Source organism: Phacochoerus africanus, chromosome 6, assembly GCF_016906955.1.
Source record: "Phacochoerus africanus isolate WHEZ1 chromosome 6, ROS_Pafr_v1, whole genome shotgun sequence".
Classification (NCBI taxonomy): domain Eukaryota; kingdom Metazoa; phylum Chordata; class Mammalia; order Artiodactyla; family Suidae; genus Phacochoerus; species Phacochoerus africanus.
The window spans coordinates 8,216,116-8,242,895 of record NC_062549.1 but is presented as its reverse complement, the minus strand read 5'-3'; the positions used below and the strand labels follow the sequence as shown (position 1 = coordinate 8,242,895).

At 53.1% G+C, this 26,780-nt stretch overlaps 2 protein-coding genes across 5 annotated transcripts in view; one reads left to right on the top strand and one right to left on the bottom strand.

The window, feature by feature from the left end:
* SLA (Src like adaptor) overlaps positions 1 to 13,675 on the bottom strand; it is a 33,170-nt gene extending 19,495 nt beyond the window's left edge. For 2 of the 4 annotated variants that reach the window (XM_047783218.1, XM_047783220.1), the window contains exon 1: positions 13,447 to 13,666. Coding sequence is in view for 1 of the 4 variants with exons in the window: in XM_047783217.1 (XP_047639173.1) it covers positions 3,134 to 3,194 (61 nt within the window). In the remaining 3 variants the exon portion in view is untranslated. Of the gene's footprint in view, positions 1 to 3,133; positions 3,280 to 13,446 lie in introns of those variants that run through there. The other 2 variants (XM_047783217.1, XM_047783219.1) reach the window with 2 other exon arrangements.
* Positions 1 to 26,780, top strand: part of TG (thyroglobulin) — a 222,338-nt gene that overhangs the window by 153,609 nt on the left and 41,949 nt on the right. The window lies entirely within an intron of this gene.

The window sequence follows — 26,780 nt, the reverse complement described above, 5'->3', positions numbered from 1 at the left end:
GGGACTCCTATTACCCCCATCGTACAAAGGAGGACAGGGGAACGCTTCGGGCAAGAGCTGCCTTCCTCTCTGTGTGGGAGTGTAGGGGCGGGACTAAAGCTAGGTCTATGGTCTGCCGGCTGGAGGGGGCTTAAGATGCTCCAGGGGCTGCGAAGAGATCAGGCATGCCGCTTCTGCCTGCCGTCACCGGGTTCCCACGAGCAGGTCTGGGGTGGGGCCCAGGAATCTGCATTTTGATGACTTCCCAGGGGATGGGGCAGGTGGTCTGAGCACGCGCCGAGAAGTACCCTGCTGGCTCTGAGGCTCCCTCCCAGCTCTTCCTCCCTGGAGCCCCACCCACCCCTCTTTCCACCCCCCCCAGTAGCAGGCTCAATGCTATGTAAATGCACAGCTTAGCATTATTTCCATCTTTGCACAGAAAGGGGTCTGAGCAGCATCTGGTTTTGCATTGCCACCTCTGCCAGTGAGGTCTCACTTCAAGTCAGGGCGATAAGGGGGTCAGAACTGGGGAGGGAGAAAGGTCACAGCAGTGTGACTGACTCCTCTTTTTAAGGTGGAAATACGTTACTTCCCCGCTCCTGGGGAGTTCCCTGGGGATTATTCAACTCCGCACCGCCTATGTGTGAGCCGTAGCCGGAGTCTGGATGTGTAGAGAAAAGGAGTTCTTTGGGATGATTTGCAAACAAGCTTTGGAATCCCCAGTTCTATCATTTTTACACTTTTGTGTGTGTGTGGGGGGGTGGCATTTAGACACAGCCTGGTGCAATAAGATAATCTCAGATAGAATATAAAAAGGTGATTCTGCCACATAGCTCTCATTGCCACTTCATGCTGTTTCTGCTGCCAGGGAGCAGCTATTCTGCTCTCCGTGTGCCTGTCTCCCTCGTGGGAGGCCCAGTGAGCTCCCTGAGGTCATAGAGCCCCCAGAGGACACCACCAGAAGCTCAACAAGGTCATTTGCCTCTGAGACCTGCCCTGGTTCCACCAAGCCCTGCAGCTTCTGTGGGTTTTGTGCTGTTAGTCTCTGGGAACAAGATGAATGAGGAATGTTCTGGAAAGCTTAATATAGAAGAAAACTCATGGGCAAACCCATATTCCAAGGCATCCACAGTCGTGGTTTAAGAGAAGAATGAACTCTTGAAAGCTCAGAACACTTGTTCATCTGAAAGTCCACAAATTGGCCTCCTGCCCGTCCATCCCTGGCTTTGGGGCGCCTCACCCCCACCTCGCTCAGGCTGATGTCAGAGGAAGCACTAACTATATGTTGACCCCAAGCAGTCCGCTCCCACACAACCTCCTAGGTATCTGAGACCCATCAAAAGCGTAAGCAGGAGTGTTCGCTGAGACGTGCGTGTTCTGAGAAAGCCGGATTTCCTTGCCTCATTTGGATGGAGGCTAATTAGTGTATCCACTGTGTCACCCTGTCCCTTATACAAGAAGGTGTCAGAGCAAAGAGGAAATCAGGTTGGGACTGATCTCAAAGGAAACTTTTCAGGGGTGGGGAGTGGAAAAGCCACCGCCCGCCAGCACTTGATGTGGTTGCCTGGATCACAGACTGAGTGTGACCTGGGGAATTCTCTGAACTGGGGGGCGGAGGCTCGGGGAGACCCCTCTTCCTCCTCTCTAGAGGCGACCTCCCACCCACACGGTGGAAAAAGAAAAACTTATTTCATGACGATTTGCATTTAAAAAATCAAGGCAAATAGGCAGGGCTGTGGAGGCCCGTGTTTTCATGGGGCTTGCTAGAGCGTGCCGGCCCTCCTCCCCGCGGGAGAGGCCACAAGGCACCCTGGGCTCAGCATGGGCCCTGGGCATGGCTGTGTCCGTTTTCTGGAAGTGGCCATGACTGGAGGAGGAGACTAGGGCTTGAGTAGGTTTGGAGAAGGTGGGAGAAGGGGTCCAGGCCCTTGCCCGCGGCAGGCATACGGCCGCTCTGCACAACTGCACACAGTTCTGAGCTTTGCATGGGAGGTGGAGGGCCCCGCCGCTCAGGGCCCCGGCGCACACAGCCTGCTCCACCCAATCACGTGGTTCCTCCTCCTTTGTCCTGGGGAACATTCTTACTGTCTTTCCCCACTAGGTTTGGGGAGGGGTATTGCCGAGCTAGAAAGGAGAGCTGCTGAATTGCCCTGCATCTGACGAGAGCTGCAGACCAAAGAGGAGGGTCTCTGCACCGTCACTTGGGGACATCTGGGAAGTCATGAGACTCTGTGTAAGCCGAGTGTCTCCCTTTTGGGAGAAGTGAAAAGGCAGCTCCTTTTTTAAGGGGCCACAGGAGTCATGGAGTGACTCCACACTGGGAGGCCAGAGTGTCTCAAATCCTCCATGACTCACCCTGGGGAAACCAACGGACCCCCTGACCACGCCCCTCCCAACACCCTAAAGGACCCACAGGTACGGCCCCGCTGCCCTGATAGGGGGTAGAGGTGAGGGTGTCCACGGCCCCCGGCACCACTGAAGCCGGAGCTCCACGGGCCTGCTCGCGGCCTTTGCCTTCTGCTGGCCCATGTCTCCTCCCGGCTCTGGAGCCATCCCTGCTCGACTCTGTAGCTTCGAGAGTCTGGCAAAAGCTGGTATCTCTGGGAGAATCAGATTTTTGTCATCCTTGTGCCCTCCCCCTAGAACACCTGGCCCCTGTGATTCTACCCGTGGCACAAGGATTCCTTTATTTTCAGGAACGTGTCCTAGGGCGGGGGGCCAGCTTTGTAAAGTTACACTGGGAAAGCTCTAGCTGAGCCTGATCATATGATATACCCATGATAATGTTTTATACCCGTGATAATGTTATAGGCCCTTCGGCGTCTGGTTTCAGAATCAGCCTGGCCTGGGGTGGAAGTCAGACTCTGACAATAGCTAGTGCACACGTTACATTCATTTCGTCGGCCTCAGTTTCCCCACCTATAAATACAAGAAAGGGATGGAACACGCTGCTCTCAAGGTCCTTCACAAAATGCCCACGATTTGGCATCCTTCTAGGGCACCAGCGTCCCTCTTTTTTAACATTTAATATGAACATGTTAAGACAAGCAAAGTGAGAGAGTCAGAGAGAAGGAAGCGCCGTGTGCCCATTGCCAGGTTTCAACAGCCATCAGCGCCCCCACCGCCCGATCTTCGCCAAAGAAGCCAAACTTACCATCTGGGCTGGGCGCTGGCCTCTCGGCAGGCGCTGGGCTGGATCGCACGCTGTTCCCCATCTCTCTCTCCCCCCGGGCTGTCGAAGCCGCTCGAAGCCAACGGCACAGGGAATCCACACGGAGCGTCAGCCACGCGCCGGGCCCTCTGGGTGGAGAATGACCCAGATTAGAATACATCGTGTATCATTTTCTCAGGCCGCTGGCTTCTTGAAAGGCGGGTGTTTTTATGTGAGGACGAGGTTCGTGAATGTTGGTTACGTTTGTGCAGCTCGACTTCTTTTATCAAGGGAATGACAGAGAAAAACCACAGAGAGGGAAGTTGCTCGCAAGGGCTGTTGGTGGAGAAAGTTTCCATTCCTCCGCCCCGGCTGACAGCAAACAGGCGGCAGCATCTGCAGGAGAGGCTGAAGCTGCTTCACTCGCCGGGGCTCCACTCCTGGGGCCCGGCCCTCAACTCCCTGGGGCCGGGCGTGCACGCTCTGAAAGCTCAGGAGTTACACGTGGCTCCACAGCCAATGGGGGGACGAGGAGCGGGGACTTTCTGTTTGCACTTTCTCCCTTCTGTCGGAGCTTCTCAGCCTGCCCTTAGCCACGGGGGCACGAGAAAACACCCTAGCGAGACCGTGTTTGCTGCCTGCTTCCCGTGCTTCTGCGGCATCTGCTGTTACTTTTGATTATCTAGACTCCCTGCATCTCTAACCCCATGTTGCAGAAAGGACACTGAGGCTCAGAGAAGGTAAAGGTTTTGTCCAAGGTCACACAGCACGTAACTGGGCAGCTGGAGATTTGATCGGCTGCTGCTCAGTTTCTGATTTTTTCCACAAGATCCAAAAAGTCTGGCTCTGCGCATGCACGCTAGGTGACCTTGGCAAGCTCTTGACCTTTCTCTGCCTGCTTCAGGGAATAGTAGCCAAACGACATCAGGTTGTGGCTGCAATATAAACAGATAAAGCCTATGAAACACTGAGGACATGGCCCAGCATAAGATCCATGTTAGCTTTTGCCATTTACAGTCTATCCTCGGAAAGTCCATAGTGAGAAAAGCTTGAATTCTGGGTCTTTGGACAAGTATTTTAGGAAAGGACATGAATGATTCCAGGATAGAAGTGTCTTCTCAGGTTGCTTGAAGCACAGGGAAGAAAGCTACACCCACAGACATGGCCCTTGCTGTCTCCTGGGGACAAAGAGAAGATGGAGTAGAACCCCCCAGCTTGCGTCTGTTCCACCTGGAAAATCGCATTCCGCCCCAGTCTCTGTCTCCAGGTTAGGATCAAGGCCTTATGCATTTGAAAGTGTCCCAAAGTCAGCCAGGCCAACCTCCACCTTGGCCTTAAATCCTTCCTCTGTGCATGACATGTTCGGATTCTAGAAAGACCTATGCACTCAGAGCCAGGCCTTTCAGAGGTTGAGGACGGTCTGTACCACTTCCTAATTTGGGGGTGGGGTGGGGAGGTGGGGGACCTGGTATATTGTGAAAAAAGGAAGACCAGATGGGTGTTCCTTGAAAGTTAATCTATTTTAACTATTTACATGAACAGTTTATCACTTATCACTCAAACTAATAGATTGTAACATAATTGTGCTATTGTAATACAGTTGTGCTATTTCCAAGATAAATACAAGGCTGGCAAATTCTCTAAACCCATAAGGTGCCACAGCACATGTGGCTGGAGTGGGCATGTGCTTAAATTAGGAGTCCCATCTTCTGGTCCTCTTGGGAGCAGGAGTGGGTTAAGAGTGAGGTCCCTCCTGATAAAAGACCAGAGCTCGTCTTCCTCCGTCTTGCCTCCTCTCTCCCCACACACAGCCAAGGGGGTGCTTTGTCCCTGGCAGGGCCCGTCCTGCAGGCCGGGCAGGTTTTAGCGGCATCACCCTGGCTCCAGAGGGCAGGGACGAGTTTTCACTGTCCCTGGAGGGCCCCTTGCCTGATGCAGGCTCTCACAGAAATGTGCTCCAGAAAAAGGCTGGAGACACCAGGCCAGAGGAGCAGCTGGCAGCCTCAGTCCCTGCAATTCAGCATCTCCTGTGCACCACGTGGTTCCACCCAGCTGACAGGGAACCCTGCTGCCTCTGGGCTCCCCCTGCACCCCGAGGTACATCCAGGGAAGGAGCAGAGACTGACTCTGGGGAGCCGGCACCCGGCATGGGAGGCCCCATCACCTCTGTCCTGCTCCCAGTGTCTCCCTGGAGCCCTTGGCCTTTCTGTGCATCGTCACCAAGACCTTCGAGCTTCCAGAGGAAGCTCCCAGGGCAGGTGGGGGAGAGGCCCCGGCAGGCTTCCCCATGCAGAGATAACTCAGAACCGGGTGTGCCAGCCTTGCCCCCTCACTCTCCAGAGGGTCCCCACACTGTGTCACTTGACCCCCCAAAAACAATACACTCGGCTCCCTGCAGCCTGATGCTTGGCCTCAAGGATCAACTGGACGCCAGGGCTAGTGCCTTTCGCCTCCCACCTAGAGCGCCCAGTAGGTGGGTGAGCTCCCACCTCCCCAGACACCCCAGGCCCCCCCTTCTCGCCTCTTCTATTCCACCTGCCTGCCCTGCGCTGTTTCCAAGCCACAGCCTCCAGCCATCAAGTGCGACTCTCATCTTCACACTGACAATTCCAGCAAAGTCGTAGGGGAAAGACTTTGTAATCTATCTAAGTGAATTCTAACGTCGCCTCGCTTTCGACAGCTTCAGAATGCTTTAGGAGCATTTGTGCGCCAACCAGGGGCGAGGGGTGGGGGTGTGTGTGCGCAATTCAGGGGCCCCAATGCAGGAAAACGAAACAAAACAAGACTTGAAACTTGCAGTTTTTAGATGGGAAAACTGAGGTCCAGCCAAGGAAAGAAACACCCAGGGTCTCGAGACGAGAAAGACGGGGTAAATGCTGGTGCCAGCCTCTCCTCGGACCCACCATCTCCCTGTTTCTGGCTGGTGGGTGGGCACACGGAGAGCAGGGGCTGGGCTGGGCAGCACGCACCACATCCCGCGTGGTTCAGAGAAACCCGTCCGCCCACCTGCCCCTTAGGGGTCTGCTCGCTGGCTTTCTGCCACCTCCAAGAAGGAGTTAAATCATCTGAAAGAGGCTTTGATTCGAGAAGAGTGAAAGTGCCCCCCAAGACTGAGAACTGGAGTCCCCCTAATGGCATGGCTGAACAATCTGATTTAATCTGTGGCAGTTTTGTGCAGTGCCTGGAGGCAGGGGAGAGGGTGTAGGAGACACGACTGCATCTAGAAATAATAAGGAGAGAGCCAAGGAGAAAAGAGTTCATTAGTGTTGGCTCTGAACAGTCTCCGTGTATCTCTCCCTCTTCTTTGTGCGGTCAGAGGGTCAGATCCGGTCTTTGCTTTTGCTTTCTCCGCAGTCTTTGGACCAAGGCTGCCTCCTCTGAGTGACCTTGGGCCTCCGTCTACTCTTCTGAAAAATGAGATGAATGGAAAACACGATTTCCGAAGCCACTTAACCCCTTTAAATTCTAGCAATCCAGACTCAGTGACTTTTTGAATATTATTAATAAAAGACCTATTATCACTTTTTCTTTTTCTTTCTTTTTTTTTTTGGCTTTTAAGGGCCACACCCACGGCATATGGAAGTTCCTAGGCTAGGGGTTGAATTAGAGCTGTAGCCGCTGGCCTACGCTACAGCCACAGCAATGTCAGATCCGAGCCGTGTTTGCAACCTACACCATAGCTCTTGGCAATTCCAGACCCTTAACCCACTGAGCGAGGTCAGGAATCGAACTGGTGTCCTTATGGATACTAGTCTGATTTGTTACTGCCAAGCCATGACGGGAACTCCAGTGGTCACTTTGTTGTGAAATCCCATTAGAAAGAATCCAGACCTTGTCTTTATACCCTTAGGATCAGAGGAAAGCTGTTTTCCAGGCTTTCGTTTTACTTTTATTTTTTATTTCTTTCCTTTTTAAATTATAGTTGATTTATAATGTGTGTGTTTCTGCTATAAAGTGACCCAGTCATACATACATACATACATATATATATACACACACATATACACACACATATATGTGTGTATATATATGTGTGTGTGTATATATATATGTGTGTGTGTATATATATATGTGTGTGTATATATATATGTGTGTGTGTATATATATATATATATATATATATTCTTTGTTTTCCAGCCTTTCAAAAGATTTTAAAGAAATTATTAATGCTATAGGTCAAAAAAAAAAATCCCAAATAACTAGCCAGGCTTATACTATCTCAATTTTATAAAATGTTAACACACATATGCATATATTAAAGGAAATGATTTCCAAGATATTTCTAAGGGCTCTCTCTGAGTAGTGATTTTATAGGGAAATTTGTCAATTTCTTCTTTATAGCTTTCTAAAAAAACTTCCAATTTTTCTCTTATGTGCCTGAATTGCTTTCATAATCAGAAGCAGAACTAGGGAAGAATGAGAGAGCCTTGGAAAGGGGGGTTTCAAGGCAGGCAAGCCCGACTTCAGAGTCCAGCTCCTGACCTGGCTGTGTGTCCGTTGGCGAGTTACTGTACGTCTCTGAGCCTCAATTTCCAAATCCAGAAATTCAAGATACTAATACATGTCCTGAAGGGTTATTTGGGGGATTAAATTAAAGTCCTATTGAAAGCAGAGATAAGTTTGGTAAGATGGGATAGCTACACATTTGCCTTCGCTGGATCCCTTGGGGGTGCAGGCTGTCTGGCCAAGTCATTGTGCGAGCTTGAGCGGTCCTTCCCCTCCCTGGGCCTCAGGTCCTCAAGTCTAAAGGGGAAGCGGTTGGGCCAGACAATGGCTCATGGTGCTTTTGCCTCAGCTATCCGCCAACCATGAGTGGTACTCAGAACCCACCCAGCAGCCTTGGGACTTGCTCAGGGTTGCCTGTGGTCTGACCCACTGCACGGGAAGGGGTGGGGTGGTGGCAATAAGAGCTGGGATGGTGCCTTAGCATCGGTTGGTTCCCCTGCCAAGGATCTCGCAGGATTTCCGGGGGCACCCCACCACATCCTGACCTCGCTTAGCAGGTGCATACCCCTGTGACCCACATTGGTCCCTGCTCTCCTCTCTGGGCAGGTGCACCTGTTCTTCTTGCCCCCATCCCACCTTGCTCTTGTCCCCCTAGGAGACGGCAATCAGCCTTGGCTCTCAGGGCACTGGCCAGGTAGGACCTGCTGAGAGCAGGCAGCCGGCTCAGAGAGCCACGTGCACCCCACTCCTGCCTTGCACTCCTGCCTGGTCAAAATCACAGGCTCCCAAGGGCTGCTTGGAGGAGACCCTGGGATCCTCTCACTCAGACTATTTCAAATCTGCTGGGTGACCAATGTTTTGAGAAAGTTTCCCCAGAAATTCAATATATAAAACAGATAAGCTGCTGTTTGGGGGCCAGGGGCTCAGCAATCTTGTCCCTTTACTTCCACAGATAGGACCCCGGGATATCATAAAGCACCGATTGAAAAGGAGTGGGTCATGCCCTCGTATGACAGAGGAAAGGTTCAGAGAGGGCAAGCAGCCTGCTCAAGGTCACTCAGTAAGCTTGGATAACGGCTATGACTGCCTGTCCAGCACTCTGTCCACCGCGGAGAGCCCTGCCCACTCGTCAGGCTTTACTCACGTGTCCATGAGCCTGTGTTCTGACCCCTTCCACCCTTGGGTGCCTTGGAGGGAAAGGGGACCTCATGTACCCTCAGGATAACAGGAAGGCTTGGCTTTGCCCTAAGACCAGAGGGATGGGTCCTATAAAACATTTTATGGTCCTTTCAGGGGTCATGGAAAGAAGCCAGATTCGAGACCACTTGGTGCTGGGGCAGATTTAAGTTTCACCTCTTAGGACACCCCCAAACTTCTTCCCATGGTTTTTGTTTGTTCGTTCTTGTTCAAAAAATGAGTACAGTCCTGTCTGCCTTGCTGGGTTTTCACAAGTAAGGATTAGTGTGTAGGCGTTACCAGATGAGCACAAGGAGGGGTGAGGCGGGGGGAGGGGTTCCTCTGTGGCTCGCCTTTCTGCCAAAGTGAATACGCCACAAGCAGGTACCTTTACCCCAGACCTGGCGGCGTTTGTGTGACGCGGGGTCCGACGTGGAGAAGCGGGCAATGAAGTTCCTGACACGGCTTTAATATCTCATTGAAAGAAAAATTGCAACCCCCCCCCCATTTCTTTCCTTCCTAGATCAGCTTTACTCGCAGGCCCCCGCTACATAGAGCTGCTAGGATTTTCCCCCAGTCTGTGAGTCTGTTGGACCCTGAACCCCTTTGCTGACAAAAATCATGTTACGAGTAAGGTTCCGGCCCCACCGAAACTAGAAGTTGAGGTTGTAAACACCGACGACCGAGAAAACGGTCGTAAAGACAATTGTTTTGATGTTAGATCCCACGGATACGCAGCTACACAGACTGGGAAAACAGCGAACACAAGGTAGAATTTTCTACTCCTTTCGAATCTGGATACATGGGAGATGCAGGTCTCATCAGAAGGAAGAGACAGGTGGAGGCGGGTGTGCAGAGGCCAGAGGCAGTGGTTGCTGTAGCATATCCCGCTTCCCAGCGAGGCCTAGTTTTGCTTTTCGTTCACACGCGTGAACCCCCAGCGAGGCTCACAAGCTTATTGTAACAGCACTTGTATATGCTGAGCTCCTCGTGAATCACTTGTCAAAACACGCACGTGCCCCAGGTACCCTCCTTTCAGCTCACCATCCCAGCCTCACCTCTTCGGGGACACCTGCACTGCCTTGGAGGGGGATTGCATTTTAACACGCATTTCTGTGGTTGTTTGATGAATGACGCGAAGGGCCGTGAAGAAAGATCTGTTTTCACTCTGGGCTGGAACACAGTGGATGTTCCTGCCCCTAAGGAAATGAAAAGGAATTGATGAAAACTGAAGAAGCACCGTGTCTGGGAGAGACAGGCCACTACCACTCCACCTCTCAGAGGACCGAGGAAGCCGAGGCCAGCGCGTTTACATAATTTGGCCCCCGTTTATCACCGAGCTGGTAAAAGAGGGGACAGGATTTGAAGCTCGGCGGTGGCTCCAGAGCCCAGCTCTTAAGTCCCCTGCTCTGAGGCGAAAGGAAATAGAAAGAGGGTGACAGGAGGCTGACTCGAGCCCTTTTAATGACAAGGTCACGGTGCTGCTCTTCTGTGGGTCACAGGTGGGCAGCAGATGGCATGTGCTGATAGAGTAGCACGTCAGGAAGTCTTTTCCAGAGGCTGTGAGTTTTAAGCTGCTTGTCTCTGTGACTCAGATGGTGTAGGGGTTGGGGAAGGAAGAGTAGGGGGAGATGGCGTATGTGTGCTTTGAGAAGGAGCACGCGGCCTCCCAGGGCTAGTGTAAGGATGAAATGTAAAGACTTCACTGACACCTGGTTCCCTCTGCTCTCTGTCCTGGATCGCGGCATCGTTGATCGTCATGCGGCTCTTTCTGGAAGCACGCTGCTCTCCCCCACCCCAGGCTGTAAACTCCTGAGAACATCTTCTCCACGTCTGTCACATTCCTGGGTGGAAAGGGGTTACCCAGCAGGTATCCAGCCCATAGCCAGCGTTCCCCGAATTCGGCTGCATAGCCAAAGGCATCTCTACCCAGCACAAAGCAGGCAGGAGGGGCCGCGCTTTCAGGGGCAGCCTGACCCTCTCAGGGTGGCCCTTTTCCGCTAATGACAATCGAGGGGACAGTTCCCACTCTCTTCTGAAGCTCCTCGAGTCTCCCCACGTTCCCTCCCCGCCAACACCTGCCAAGTCCTCTGGCCACGGTCTCAGCAGCCTGGATGGTGCCAAGGAGGGAGTGTGACTTTGCAAAGCTGTTGGAGAACAAAAGTGAGCCACTCTGAGGCCACACAGTTTCTGTCTATAGCTCGAGTTACCGTAATGAACTGAGCCCCCTCCCTCGGTAGTTCTCAGATGGGAGGAAGTGGTTTGGACCCAGTGTGCTTGTTTCCTTTGGAACTCTTGTGGGGGGAGAGGGAGGGCGGAAGTCAGCCACACAGTATGGCCTCAATGCATATTTATTAAGGGAAGGATGGCTGGATGGGCGGATAGGTGGATGGGTGGATGGATGGATGCAGATAAATATACTAACAGAGCCTTCAGGTTGCTGATGAGAACCAAATGCTCTAGCCTGACATAGCAGAACATTTTAATGAGAATTGTAAGCTACAGCTTCTCTCAGAGCTGGGGGAAATAAATTCCTGCTGAATGTCAGATGAAAAATTAAAAACCAGCAGCATCTATTAATGTAGGAAGCTGATTGGGGTTTACCAGAATGAATAAACGCTAAGTCTTTAAGAAAGACGCACTCCCTTTGGAAATACTTTGCCAGCTCTCGAAGCTCAGAGGGGGAACAATTTTTTTTTTCTGTATTAGGAAATACAGTTTGCTGCAGTCCAAACCTGTTTCACTTATAGGAGATGAAGGAATACGGAGAAATAAGCATTCCGAAAGATCGCGTGTCCAGGTCACCTGCTGTGCATTTTGACCCATTGTTTCTAACATTACCTGTTACCTTTTGCTGCCTAGGGATGCACGAGTAACTTGGGGTCCTGTAATTGTCTAGGTTAGGAATTATTTTTTTTTTTTTGTCTTTTTGCCATTTCTTGGGCTGCTCCCGCGGCATAGGGAGGTTCCCTGGCTAGGGGTCGAATCAGAGCTATAGCCGCCGGCCTACGCCAGAGCCACAGCAACGCAGGATCCAAGCCACGTCTGCAACCTACACCACAGCTCACGGCAACACCGGATCCTCAACCCACTGAGCAAGGCCAGTGATCGAACCCGCAACCTCATGGTTCCCAGTTGGATTCATTAACCACTGCACCACGACGGGAACTCCAGGAATGATCTTAATAGCTGCTGTTACGCTCTTAGCTGCGGTAATAAGCGCTTACCTATTGTGTACAACCTAAACCTCTGACAAGCACACAAAGAAGCTGGTCATCTTTTTACGAGGAAGAAACTAACCCTCGGAGAACTTGCCCAGAGTCACATGCTTAGTTCAGGGTCAGCCTAGAACGTCGGCCCAGGTGTAGCTGATTAAAACCCTGGGCTCCCCTGGTTCTAGATCTGCCTAAGATCCAGGAGTCGAAACATGCTTCAGCCTATTCCAGAGGTTATTTTATCACTCTTAGAAATTTCAGAGCACATTAAGCCAGAACATAGATGTGGGCTCACCTCCCCAGTTTTAAGATCACCTCAGCCTGGTTCACAGCATCTCCTAGCAAACCACACAAGGACAATTTGCAGACCGTGGGGTGTATTTCTCCTAAAATAACAAGCACTGCTTTAAATACACGCTTGTGTCGTTCCCACAGTTGCTTTCACTGAGGCTCTTCCTCCCTCACCTCAGCCCCGGGGGTTCTCAGAGCCGCTTACCAGCTGTGGGACTCGGGTGAATCACTCAACCACTCTGAGCCTCCTCTTCTCAGTTGTCAAAAGCGAATGATGATTGTAATCTTACGAGATTGTTCTGAAGAGGTCTTTCTATGCACCACCCCCCCTCTGCCACTCAGCCCGGCAGGCATCATCCCTTCACGCCTCAGGTACAACCCCAGTTCAGGACATTCTGAGGCCACAACCCAGGTCGCTTCCCTGACACCAGGCCCTCTGGACACGAGGGACCCTGAAAGGAGGGGGGAGCGTGCCGCATTCCCTGGGGAACTGTAATTCTCCAAAATCGAATTCTTGCGTTGTGCTTTCAGATTTTACATGCCTTTTGCATGCTGGCCTTTCCTTTAATCCTACTCCTGCCGCACACATACCCCCACTTGGATATGGTTGCTTATTCTCATCAGTTATCTTCGCCATCTTCCTGCAGAAGACCACACAGCCACACTCCGAAAGCACTGCTGTGATCAGTCTGCCTGCCTGGACTCCGTGCACCTCAGGACTCCACGCCAGTGGCATTTACTGAGCACCTACTGTGTGCCCGCAACTGGCCTTGGCACTTTGCATGTTAGCTCATTTAATCTGCCAGATACCTGAGCGACGTGGGTACCATTATTCCCTCTTGGCAGAGGGGAGAATCAAGGCCTGGAGAGGCTGAATGGTCTCATCCAAGGTCACACTGCTGAAGAGTCTGACAGGGAGCAGGAGGGTCTCCAGTAAGAAGCCCACTATGTGCCAGGATGTCCAGGGCCTGGACAGCCTCCTCTGCCAGGAACATGCCCAGCCTGAGCGCTCCCAGCCCCTCCTGCCAGAGTTCCAATCGCTGGGCAGCCATGCGCGACCACAGCATTAGATGCTGAGCCGCCCTCCAGCCCAGTCCTCCCAGAGCACATCTGCCCCCAGAAAGTCCACGCGCTGCCAGTTGTGTGTCTCAGGGGTCCCCCCACCTCCCACCAGGCCCCCCAAGATACCTTCAGCAGCGGGGCGTGGTCTCCCCTGGGAGTAGCCGAGGGACTGCCAGGAGCGCCGTCACCGCCTCTCCATCAGCTGCTGCCTCTGTGGCCGAGTGAGCGGGCAGCCGGGCCTCTCGCGGGTGCCGAGGAGCCCATGCTCTCGAGAGGTGCAGTTGCTAAACTGGCTGCAACTTCCTCTGCTAGAAACAAGGAAGGCGCGGGGCTTGCAGGAGGCGGGTTCCTGTTTTCAGCAACCGCACTGAGCAGACTTCTCTCTGTAAGGACAAGGCAGATAATGGCATAATTCATTTTTTTTACAAAGCAGTTGGGGACATGGGCAGCTTGATTCTAAATGTTCGGGCCACGCTCGGCTGGCCGAGCCTGGGACTTTTTTCTCCAATTAAAACGCAGAGGAGGATGAGGGCTGCTCTCACAGTCCCCCAAGCTCCCTGGGTCCAAGGCGGCTGTGGCTCAGAGCCACAGCTTCTCTTTTCTGAGTTTCTTGATGTCACTGCCCAGTGGACCCCAGAGCAGAGCTTCTGGCCCTGACTCTGCTGTAGACGAGCTTTTAATTGGCAGAGGCTTGCAAGAGTGGGCATCAAAGACCCTCTACGGAAGGGAGCAGCCCACCAGCCTTCCAAAGGAGGGGGCATGCTGCCCCTCGGCCACGCTTCAAAGAGAAGAAACTAGAAAGGTTATGAAAGAGTCCGCTCCCCCAGGTTCCTGACTGAAGTTGACTAAGAAAACGTGGCAGCTGAATGTGTGGGGCTTGACTGGATCCTGGATCAAGGGAAAGGACCAGAAAGAACGTGACTGGGATAGAGATGGGGGAGTCGAGTACACACTGCTTACTAGGTCGTCTGGGTCATGGTCGTTTTCTCGGGGTGATACTGACATTAGTCATACCCAGATTAATGAAAATGTGGAGAATGTGCTAGGTCTTAAGAAATACATGCTGGTGTCTTTAGAGGCCAAGAGTCGTGATGTCGCTCACTTTCAAAGGGTTGGTTAAAAGAAAAAGAAAAAAATACACGCACACATATACAAAGAAAAGGAAGGAGAGACCCAAAGCAAATGTAGCAAAATGTTCCTAGTTGGTGAATCTAGGGGAGGGCATTTGTCCATTGTACTATTTCAAACTTTCTGATGGCTCTAAAGCTTTTTAAGTAATAGTGTATCATTCCCTGTTCATATTGCGGGAGTCTGAAGCAGGAAAGCCCAGGCATAGGGGGCCCACAGGCCTGTCTGCGGCAGAGATGGAAGCTGCCGGATTGCCTGGGAGCTGCCTGCATGAGCTGGGAATGCCAGAGGCCGCCCTGGGCAGCCCCCCTGAGAGCCCTGGCTCCCCCCCAGCCACCACCGCCCTCCCCCACTGCCCCCGCCCCCCCCCCCCCCGGCTTCACAGAGAAGGCAGGACATCCAGTGACTTGCCCAGAATCACACAGCTGGGCCCCAAGCAGCCAGGGCCAGTATCTAGGGCTGACAGTGCAGCCCAACCCAGCAGGACCAACACAGCGATTGGGGACAGTCATTTAGAAACCTCTCTTAGTGTTGTTATCGAAGATGCTTAAAAACACCAGGGCTCCTTCTAAATTTAGAAGGACCTCTGTACTAGAGAGACGCTTCCTTAGAAAACTCGTGAAAGTCCACGCTCTGCGCAGGCACCCTGGGAAAAGGTCAGAGGAAATGTTGCAAAAACCGAAGGGGCCGTTGGTCTCAATCAGGAAGAGCGGACAGGCAGGAAGAGGCTCCCGTGGATTTTTTCGCCTGAGTTCACACAGAGCAGTCAGAGAGGTTTGGATGGATAGTCAGCGGGCATGAGCCTTTGGTCTCAAGAGGGGCTCTGGATTCCAAGAGGTCAAGGCCACTCAGCATCACACCACAAGGAATGCAGTGTTTAGTCCCCACTATACACAGCCCGGTCCAGGATTAGCAGGTTCCCAGTTCTACTCCACGGTGTGTTCCTTCTTGCTCTATGTGTAAGTGTCATAAAGATTAGAGGTGGAAAAGGTAACCTCAGGTGCTAGTAGACTCCCCGTCAAGGGAGAGGATCAAGTGTAACGTAGTTCACTCTGTGGGCAAGTTCAGTGAGCCTGTACGAAATGCGAGGCTTCTACTGGGTGCCTTAAAATCGTCAGTGGGATTCTTGTGTCCAAAAGGGTTAAACCACAGGCGCTTCAAGATCCCACGCAAGCTAGAGGTTCTCTGAGAGCCAAGTGTGTGCCCCTCCTGTGGCTGGATAAGTACCGACTTATTCATTCAGTCGTTTATTCAAGAACTGTTTTTTGAGCACCTGCTGTGTGCCGGGTGCTGTCCTCAGGGCTGCGGTAGAGAAATGAACGAGGAACGGCTTAGAAGGCAGCTGAGGGAGTGCGGACAGCGAAGAGAATTCTGAAAGGAGCCCAGAGGGTTGCCAGCATGACGGTCAAGGGGAAGAGCCCTCGGGCAGAGACAAGGGCAAGTGCAAAGGCTTGGGGTGGGAAGTGCTTGCAGAGGTCAAGGAGCAGAAAGCCGGGGACGGGGTCTGGTACTGGGGGATGTCAGGACAGGAACGTGGCTCTCTCTGGTCCCTCTTCACTCCTCCCAGCGGCTTTCTGTCTAAACTTCGCGCCCAAGAAACCGAGGCTCCTAGAGTTTAACTTACGTTCTCTTGGGGCCACTGCAACATTCAGAACTATTGTCAGATGGTTGAACTGTCACCCATCTGATGAGGTCTAGCCCCTGGAGGTGACTTCGCTGTCACTGTTTTGCTGGCTTCTATCTGGTCTTCTCACGTCCAGATGCTGCCCTCACTCTGTCCCAGCCCCGTATGTCCAGACGAGCCTGAGCCTCCATCGTCAAGCACTCTCGTCAAGCACCTGCCAAAGACTCCTGCATCCCACAGGATGGGCTCCATCCCTTTTCCAGGCATTAGTTGCTCATCACAGTTTGTCCTCTGCCCTCCTCCCACCGAGTCCCCATTCAAGGCCTCCATGCCCCACCCACCCCAGGGGCTTCCTGCACCCCCTGCACGGGCAGGCAGGCCCCCCACCTCTTGGCCATTAACTCTGCTACAGCCCTTCCCATCCCCATGTGGGACTCGCGCCCTCTCGCAGGCCCAGCAGGGAGCTCACCTTGTCCTTATGTGTTCCCAGGCCTCCCCTAACCACAGGGACCAATGCCTCCCCACAGCACCCCTCGGAGCTTTACCTGACCCACAAAAATAGGACATGCGCACTTTAGAGTCAAGAGCAAGGGAGGGGTTGAAGATGCCCCAGAGTTGGGTGACCTGCAAAGGTTTCCCGATCTCTCTGTGAACCCAAATGGACTTCAACTACTTCCGCCCTAGGCTGCGAGGGTCCCTAGAAGGGCTGTGTAGACTGCCTAGCATCAGGCGAGGCCCATAGTGGGGGCCGCTGAATACGGTTGCCTCTCTTCCCTTTCAAAGTGGAACAAACGCTGGGGCGGGAGGGGCAGGTCTCACACAGGACCTTTGAGCCCAGCACTGAGCCTGGCCCCAAAGAGATGACCCAGAGCCACATCCTTCTCATGAACAAAGGAACGAAGGTGGGGGCTTTGCCTTCTCAATACTGACTCTTCACCCCTGGGGAAGACAATGAGCTGACCACGAAACCCACGTGGGCGACCTCAGACGATGTTGTTTCTCTGGGGGACGGGGGTTGTTCATGTTTCTGGAACCATCTCCAAGGTTGAGTAAGTGGTCCATCTGGATGAGCTGCGTCCTCCCGTTGGAGGGGGACACACATGTCCATCATCAGACCTCGGCGCCTCTTTGGGAGCCTCGCGGAGCTGACAGTGCTCTTAGGAGGAAGGAAGAGAGCAGCTGTTTGCACTGGACTTCTCTACTGCGAGGAATTGCACAAAGGCGTTGATTCACCAGAGCTGTTCTCTCTGTCGTTGCTCAACTGACCCTTCCGCGTCCACCTGGGAGTGATGAAGAGGTCAGCGGATTTCCCAGAGCCTGAGAAGCTCGCTGAGCAGGGGCCCAGTTTTAGTTTGCAACTTTGCAGCGTTGCTTTCCTGACTTCCCCTAAACGCACTAAGATGCAAACTCTTTGGTTTTCTAGATCTAACAGGCATATTTATTTATTTAAATGGACCTCGTCTTCCATAAAGACTCGCCTCACACCAGCCAGGAGGCTAAGCTCTGGGGCACAAGGGGGACTGGGACACATGTCCTGCCATCCAGGAGGTTGGTGCACAGGGGCCAGGAATGTGCCACGAGGACGGGGTGGCACAGTGGGGGTTCGGTGGTGAGGGAAGCCGAAGGCAGTGGTTCAAAATGTTGCAGTGGCCCCACGGCCTGGCGGAGGGGTGGTGTTCAGCTGAACCTTGAACATGAACGGAGTCCCCCTTGGGCCACACATTTGGCGGGGCTGGCCCGTGCATGCCACTCGTGCCTTCTCAGTTTTTTCTCATTGTGGGGTGACCTGGGTTGCATCCTATCTGGACTTGAAGTGACTTCGGTATCTGCTGCTCATCCGTCAGCCCGTCATCTCCTCTTCCCTCCCAGATGCATCTGGGACAGGCTGACATGTGGACCTCAGATCGGTGCTGTCTCGCCCGGTGCCCCCTCAGCCTTCCACCTCCACCCCTCCGCCCCCCGACTGTGCCTGGCCTCTGCTCGGATTCCTCCCCAGGGCTCACTGTTCCAGCCTGCCCTCCTTCTCAGTTCCCTTCCACTCTCTCTTGCTGCAGCGACAACAGGCTCTGCTGGTCTTGCCTCTGAATCACTCCCGCAGTTCCCTCATTTTAGGGTCCCCTGGGCCAGCCAGGGCTTGATCCTTTCTTCTCAGGGACGCAGAGCCCCCTTGACCCCCTGTAGAAAGTGAGGCCAAGCCCTGTGCCCCCTACTCTTGTCCTCTGTCCAAAGCGGAGGTTCTTCAGTTGCCCCAGTGGCCTAGTCCACAGAAGGGCTCAGGCCCCGGTGGGGAGAGGGGAGGAGACACGTGGTGCCACCTGTCTGCTGCCAGGCCCTGTGCCAGAACGACCTGGGACTGTCCTGGAGACAAGATCTCTGCTGATTGCTTTTATCCTACCAGCAGAGCTGACACTATGGTACAGGGTGACATCCTAGCACAGCTGTTTCCTTGAGCAGAAAGGGCCTCTTCCTGCTCTGGAGAGCAGTCATCTCCAAACGTTTTGACCGTGGTCGCAGAAGAGTTGTGAGTAAGCAGTCCCCGTATTTGCTCATTTGGTCGCTATTTATGTACATGGCCATTGACCTCAGACACAGATGACTCTACAACGTAGGATGTCAATATGAAAGCTATTTTCAAAGGCTACTTCAGTGGTAGTTGTAAGTACATATTCTAGAATTTTCTTCCTGAACTCCAGGGGATCACTCGTCTCACGCACCCCAATTGGGAGACCAAGACTCTTCTAGAACCATAAAGGGGGGAGGCAGGCATCGTTTCTAAATCGAGAGCAGTCTTAACAAGGAGTCTTGAAACATGACAGGGTATCTTCCGTTGGCGCAGATCCTTGTGAATTGCGCTTAGAATAAAGACAAGAGGCAGTCTTCCCAAGAGAGGGGAGAGGTGGTGCTTCGTGGCCTCGCAGTCTTGGGCCCCATGAAGGGGACTTTCTTCAAGAGTTTCTCTAGCATGTCCCTTTCCCAACCCTATGTTAGTCTGACGTCCAGAGACCATTAAGTCCCCTAAAGGCAGGGAGCACCTGGCATGGCCAGGGTGATTCTCCAGTGTTTACTAGGAGGAAAGGAAAGAAGAGAGGAGAGTTGGAGGGTAGTCCCGGGAGCGGGGGACTCCCTTCTGGGTAGATTACAAACTTTCTTAAGGCCTTAATCCTCTTCCTGTTCCCCACAGCATCTGGCATACAGGCGGTGCTCAAAGATGCACCCGGAATTATCCTGATGACGGACGAGCTTCTAGCAGCAGAGCAGCGCGTGTGTCCCTGGGGTGGTAGAAACAGCTGGACGGACCTTTAGAGATAAGGCCTCTGTGATTAGCTTCCCAGCGTGACCAGAGTCAGGCCTCTTAACTGCTTTGCCCCTGTGGTATCATCTCATGAACAATAATAACAGTTAAACTTGCCCACGCACCTCAAAATGTGCTTCAGCAGCACAAAATGAGGGGACGCTCTATCACAGCATGGCTGTGGCTTTCATCAAAGGCCCCTTTCTGACTTCAAACTGTCTTGTTTTGTGAGGCTTTAATACTTCTGTGACATATGCTTTTCCCTCACAATAAGAGTCTGTGGTTGTCACCTACAGAGCAAGTTCGGAACTGGCCTTGATGTAATTTAGAATGGGGTGTCATCCATGTACAAGCCATTGGGTGGGTGTGAAATTGTCAGCCGGTTCTTACCTCATCACCCACTGAGCCCCAACTCATTACACCAGCAGCATGGGGCCTCCGAGTAGAGCCAGGGAAGGAGAGGCAGGCTCAGCCGCTTAAGTTCTCCTGGGCCAGAGCAGAAGTTCCACCCCAAAGCTTTCTTGGGCCTGGAGACTCTTTCACTATTTTTTTTAAATTTTAGTTTGCGTAAGCAGTACAGTGACAGATCATAATAACAGATCTCTGAACAGGGCTCCACAGGTAGTAAAGTACTTTTCAAATCGGTTATTTCATTTAATTTTTGCAAGAACTCTTTGAAATATCAATTCTGATTTTGAGGACGGGTGCTGCTTATTGGACACCTCGCACCTGTAACCCTATTACCTTTTAGCTCAGCGCTTCATCTCAGGGGCCAACGAGGTAACTCTTCGTTTTGTCCTCCTTTTACATTCGAGCAGGTGGAGGTGTGGGGATCTTCAGTTGCTTTCCTGAGAGCAAAGCTGAAAGAGGAAATGCTGGGCCTGGACCTGGGCTAGTAATGGATCTGTGCTCTCGATGCCGCACCTCGAGACACTATTATATACCCATTTTACAGATGGGGAAAACCGAGATCCAGAGAGTAATGCCACTTGCCAAGTCGTCAGCACAGGACTCAGTGGGATTTCTCTAATCCTAAAGCCCATGCTCTGCTTTATTTTTCTACACCTGACTATTTTGAAGGGGCTGATGTTGCAGATGATGGGAAATGGATTCCAGGAGCTTGACAGGGACAGGGATTCGGAAGAGGACCTGTTTGGTTCCCAGTGATGCATGGCACTTTCGCAGGAGTCTCCTGGGATTGTCCGCAGGCGGGCATTCCAGCAGAGAGGGTCTGCTGGAAGTTACAGGCCCCGGGGCTGGCAGGGCCACTCTAGTTGCAGGTCAGGCGCTGGGCTGGGACCTCACACCCAGCTGGAGCCGAAACAGGATAAGGAAGTGCACGGTGGGAAATGCCAGGCCCACCTGAACACAAGGCCGCGTGCAGGGAGGCTGCATTGTGAGGCTCGGTCCTGAAGACACAGCCATCAGGACAGGACAGGGTCCCGGGTTTCAGTTTAGTTCAATGTGCAGACAGTTTGCCCTCAGAAACCTCAACGAGCACGTGCACGATGGCCTCTGTGGTCTGGACGTTAGGTGGGCGCCCCGGACAGTCCACTTCCGGGCCAGGCCCCTCCCGCCAGCCCTTCTCCTCACCGCTGTGCCCAGCGCAGGGACTCCCAGCCCGGAACCCATCTGCAGCCCCCTGTGGCTGAACCCCCCGGGGTGGCCCTCACCCATGCCTTTGAACGTGGCCCCCAGGACGCCCCTCCTGGGCCAGCGCCCTGCGACCAGTCTAGCCTTTTGCCAAGGCACCCCCCCCTCAGATGACCCCTCCAAGGATGTCAAATCAGTGCCCAGCGGCGTCCCCCCACACTTCTGCTCTGCTTCTGCTGTCTCTGTACTGGGTCACCACAGGTCATTGTCCACGTAGCCCAGGTCACCCCTCCTGCTGACACTGTTACCCGAGAGGCTGTCCTATCCCCCCAGCTGCGTTCCCTCTTGCACTCTCAAGACCACCTGTGCCCACTGCGCTTCTCCAGGGCAGGCGCCGTGGCCCTTTCTGCTGGCCAGGAGCTCTCAGTGCCGTTAACTCCGGGAGGGAAGGGGGCAGGAGGAAGGAAGCAGAGGAGGGGAGATGGAGAGAGGGCGGTGCCCAGAGGTGACGGGGAGGAAGCTGGGAATCGAACATGGCGTTCTCACTCCGAGAAGGCGGGGCTGGGCTCTACCACCTTCTAGACACTCGTGCCTGGTGGGGTAGTTCACAGCCATGGCTGACTGCGGAGTCAAACTTCCAGTGAGAACAAGCGGATCAGTCTCTCCCACGGGCAGAGCGGCCGGGCTTCAGTTCTGGGCTGGAGAGCCCATCCCTCACCTCCCTGTCTTTCCTCTTTGAGAGTAACTGTCCTGGGCCTTTTCAAATTCAGCCCTGGGCCAGGGCTGGCCAACCCCCAGAGCTGCCACCAGGACCCTGTGTAGACCACACCACCAATCCGCGTGGCAGACAAAGAGGGAGAAATGAAATCCTGACTTTATGAAATGGATCTGGTGAAGTTAATTGATTTGCCCAACATGACAAGGCCACAGAAGGACAGAGGGGAGACTCAAGGGCCAGTCTTTCTGAGTCCCAAGCCCCTGTCCTCGCTTTGCTTCTCTTCGCTTCTCTTCTCTTCTGGCTGCACCTGTGGCATATGGAAGTTCCCAGGCTAGGGGTTGAATTGGAGCTACAGCCACCTGTCTGCACCACAGCCACATGGATCTGAGCTGCATCTGCAACCTACATCCCAGCTCAGGGCAACGCCAGATCCTTAACCCACAGTGAGCTTCCTGCACCTCTTGCAGCAAGGCGGTGGGACAGGTGCTTTATCGTTGAAGGGACTGAGGCTTAAAGAGGTGACTCATTTGTTCAAAGCCAAAGAATAAGAATGTCGGAGAGCCCAGGCTGACATCTTCAAGGCCAAGGCTTTCTGTCTCCTTCTTACAGTCCCAGCTGCCCTGGGCATTATTCTAGACCAGCTGGTCCCTGAAACAAAGCCACAGGAATACACGACTGGAAAGAAATGTCTAGGCACTTTAACAAGTTATAAATATGGAATTATTCTTACAAGGCAACACCACCCACGGTATCTGTGAATTGTTCTGAGAACCTAGGGAAAGACTCGAGAGCCTGCCCTTTGAATTCCCTTTGAAATAAGGGAACAGTCATCATCTCGGCTGTCACTCAGGGTATCACTTTTAAAGGGTGACACCTTTGCCTGGGAAATTGGTACTTTTCCGGCGCCAAGCATTTCAGTGGTTTCTGGCAGCCAGAAGGTGACTGAGGCCATTGGATGTCATGTTTGTGACAGATGGAAAGAGGCGTTTTGTCATGTCTCCAGGAGCCTGGAGGGGAAGCATGACAGGAAGGCAAGCTCTGATCTGCAGGGACAAAGCCAAGGCCAAAGCCAGTTCCTGGGGCTCTAGGGAAGGCGCGCCGACCTCAGATGCTGGGGCCAGGCCTCCACGCTGCGCAGCCACAGGTAGAGGGGACAGTTTGTAGCTAGGCCACGTGCTGCGGAGTGGAGGGGCATGAGAGCAGATCGTCGGCCTGCCCCATTCCCCTTGGAAGTGGAGGCCTGGCGGTGGGTGACCTGGGGAAAGTCATTTACCCCGTCTGAGGCTTTGTTCCTCTTTAACAAAAGGGACACAGCCAGCGGTCCCTGGCGCAGAGGTTAAGAAGATGATGCGAGGCACCGGGCACACGCCAGGCACCCACCACCTGCTGGCACCTTCCTCCTCTCCTCCGTGTGCAGGCGCAGCCGCAGCCGCCGGTGGTTTAAGTTTGCAAATAATAATACGCCAAGGCACCGCTTCTGCGGGGCCTTTAGGCAGCACATGGTAGAAAGTTTTTAAAAAATGTACATTTAGAATGCCAGGCGGGGAGTTTCCACTGCGGCTCAGTGATAACGAATCTGACTAGTATCCGTGAGGAGGCAAGTTCGATCCCTGGCCTCGCTCGGTTGGTTAAGGATCCGGCGTTGCCAGCGAGCTGTGGTGTAGGTCGCAGACGTGGCTCAGATCCCGCATTGCCGTGGCTGTGGTGTAGGCTGGCAGCTACAGCTCATGTTTGACCCCTAGCCTGGGAACCTACATATGCCACAGGTGTGGCCCTAAAAAGACAAAAAGAAGAAGAATGCTATGCAGGACTCCATTGGGTCAAGCAGTGGTCTCTTAGCTATGACTCCTAAAGCGCACATGCACAGCGAAGAAAAAATATTTAGTTCTCTTCCGCTTCCCTTTAAGAGTCATCTAATTTGAAAGTGGGGACATGCAGGCAGAGAGAGCCTGAGGGGTTCAGAGGGTTCAGCCGGCGTCCCAGGCACAGAGGAAACAGACGGGCCCTGAAGCCATGCCTTCTGCTCAGTTCGCACCTTGGACAGACTGGGAGGCTTGTTTTTCCCACAGGTTCTTTATTTATTTATTTATCTATTTATTTTTTTTTTTTTGTCTTTTTGCCTTTTCTAGGGCCGCTCCCACGGCATATGGAGGTTCCGAGGCCAGGGGTCTAATTGGAGCTGTAGCCGCCAGCCTACGCCACACCACAGCAACGCCAGATCCGAGCCTTGTCTGCGACCTACACTACAGCTCACTGGCGAGGCCAGGGATCGAACCCACAGCCTCATGGTTCCTAGTCGGATTCGTTTACCACTGAGCCACGACGGGAACTCCCAGGTTCTTTTTTAAAAAATTTATTTTTTACTAGGGTATGGTCGATTTACAGTGTTGAGTCCATAACTCCTCTCCGGCATAGTGACCCTGTCATATGTATATGACTCAGGGTCGATCCCGAGATTGGACACTGTTCCCTGTGCTGTACAGCAGGACCCCATTGCTTATCCAGGCTAAACATGAGAGTTTGCATCTACCAACCCCAAACTCCTATCCATCCCACTTCTTCCCCCCGCAGCCCCCGGCAACCACAAGTCTGTCCTCTATGTCCGTGAGTCTGCTTCTGTTTTGCAGATGGGTTCATTTGTGCCATATTTTAGATCCCACTTGTAAGTGACATCATATGGTCTTCGTCGTTCTCTTTCCGACTGACCTCACTTAGTGTAAGAATCTCCAGGTGCATCTATGTTGCTGCGAATGACATTATTTTGTTCTTTTTATGGCCGAGTCGTATTCCTTTGTGTATATGTACCCACAAGTCCTAACCCCTGCCACCAGCCAGGAGTTATGGAGCACGACCCCACTTTTCTACACTGGGAGTTGTTTTCAAGTTTTAAAGGGAACAACATAGAAGTAGTCAGTGAAGGGCTGGCCTGCCGCGGTGCTTCTGAGAGGCATCGAAGGAGGAGAAGCCTCTGGAGAGTGTGCCCTGAACCCAGCCCTGGGTTGAGTTCTCACACAGCACCCTCTGTCCACCTCCTGTGGCAAGGTGCGCGGCCGGAGCTTCAGAGTGGAGGGCGCTGGGGCTGGGAGAGGAAGGATTTTGTACACACACACACACACACACACACACACACACACACGTCTACATAAACAAAGAAGCACTGGCTGAGCCACCTTCCAGCCCGGGCTTTCTGGCGCTCTCCTGGGGTCCAGTTCATCTGCTCCAGGTGCACCTTTCTGATCGTCAAAGGACAGAACAAAGGCTAAGATACACCTTTTTTTTTTTCCTCCTCCAAAATCCCCTGGGCTTTCACCCACTCAAAACAAGAACTGCTGATCCTGAAGAAGAAGAAGAAGAAGAAGAAGAAGAGGAAAGCGTGCTTTGGGCCCGAAGACTAGGGTTTCAAGATCAAAGTCATGTTAATTATCATCCCTTTGACGGAAATGTTGCTAAAATCGAAGTGTTACAAATTAGAGTAAAACTCGTGCTTTTAGGGATCCAGAAAAGACGATGATTTCAGTGTGGAAAAGATTAAAGAGAATACTAACATGAACTTAGATGAAGAGCAGATTTTTTTTAAAAAAAAAAAGGCCATCTCTGCCTTAGTTCGCAGAGTTCCCCCAAGTTGTCTCGGCAGCCTCAGTGGTGTCCCCCATCCCAGCTAGTCTGTGATATTCTGGTCACAAGTTTCCAGGTCTGGGCCTGTCACCCCGAGGGGGTCCAACGCAGGGCAGCGGCAGTGATGCTGTGGCCCCCGCCTCGCTCTTTTCTCCTCGGGCCACACGAGCCTCTGCGGGACTCCCTGCTTCAGACGGGCCTCTCCCATTGCTGGTGGCTCCCGTCCGGCCACTCCTTTGAGTTCCCTTCTGCTCATGTTCAGCGAAGGCCTGCCCTGCACCAAGCTCTGTGCTAGGCTCTGGGCGTGGAAGAATATCTGTGCTGGAGTTCCTGTTGTGGCTCAGCAGGTTACGAACCCAACCAGCATCCATGAAGATGTGGATTCGATCTCTGGCCTTGCTCAGTGGGTTAAGGATCCAGCGTTGCCCTCAGCTGAGGCGTAGGTCGCAGATGAGGCGTGGATCCTGTATTGCTGCAGCTGTGGCATAGGTCGGCAGCCACAGCTCCCGTTTGACCCCCAGCCTGGGAACTTCCATATGCCACACATGCGACAAATAAAGTGAAAAGAAAGGAAAGGAAAAAGAAAAGAAGAAAAGAAGTCATCCCAACCTCTAAATAAAATAAAATGAAATAGGAGTAGTCATCCCCCCCTCTGCCATCAGAAGTTCAGCCTAAGGAGGCTTTGTGCCCACTTGCTGCGGGCTCCTCGGTGCTATGAGCCATTTTCTTCCCTGAGCTGTGAAGACAGATGACTCCAGGACATTCCTAAAATACCTCCTCTGACACCCTGTTCAGACGTCTGTTACTGAGTCCTCCTGGTTACCTGTGTGATGCCTGCCCTGCATCCCGGGCTTCACTGCCTTCTCATTGCCCCTCATGCCTAGGCTTCTATGCCCTCTCAGCTTTGCTCCTCACTCCCCCCACCCCATGCACGCACCCTCTAAACTCCGGAGAAGTGGTTGGTCCATCCCCGCATCCAGCCAGCCAGCCCTGGTTTTCACTACACAGTCACCAGCACCCTCACTCAGGCCATGTTCTTCTGAGTCCAAGTCCTGTCCTGGCGTTGCTGGGATGCTGAAAACCAGCTGCTACCTGCTAGCGTTCTGGTGGGTAATCAGACCTCTGAATTCACCTGCCATCCCTGTGCACCTGCCCTCTTTCCTCTTCTCCATCAAGTCCCACTCACGTGCAGCACCCTCATGCTCAGAACTCTCCCCCTGCCCCGAATTTCCAAAGCACGAGAATCCCTGGCTCTCTCTTACCATGAAGCTAGAGAGCCTTGTCTGAGGCCACTAATATGTGGGTCCTGCCGGATGTAGTCTGTGTTTTCAAAAAGCCGGATGCGAGGGTGGGAACTCCAAGACAGAGGTTGCGAGGATGGGCCACTGAGTGCATTAGCTCCCGAGTCCACACAGTGACCCAGGCGGGCCCCTAGCTCCCCGCCTGGCCCCTCTTTCCCCTCGAGGTAATGTCACCATCCCCCTCGCAGG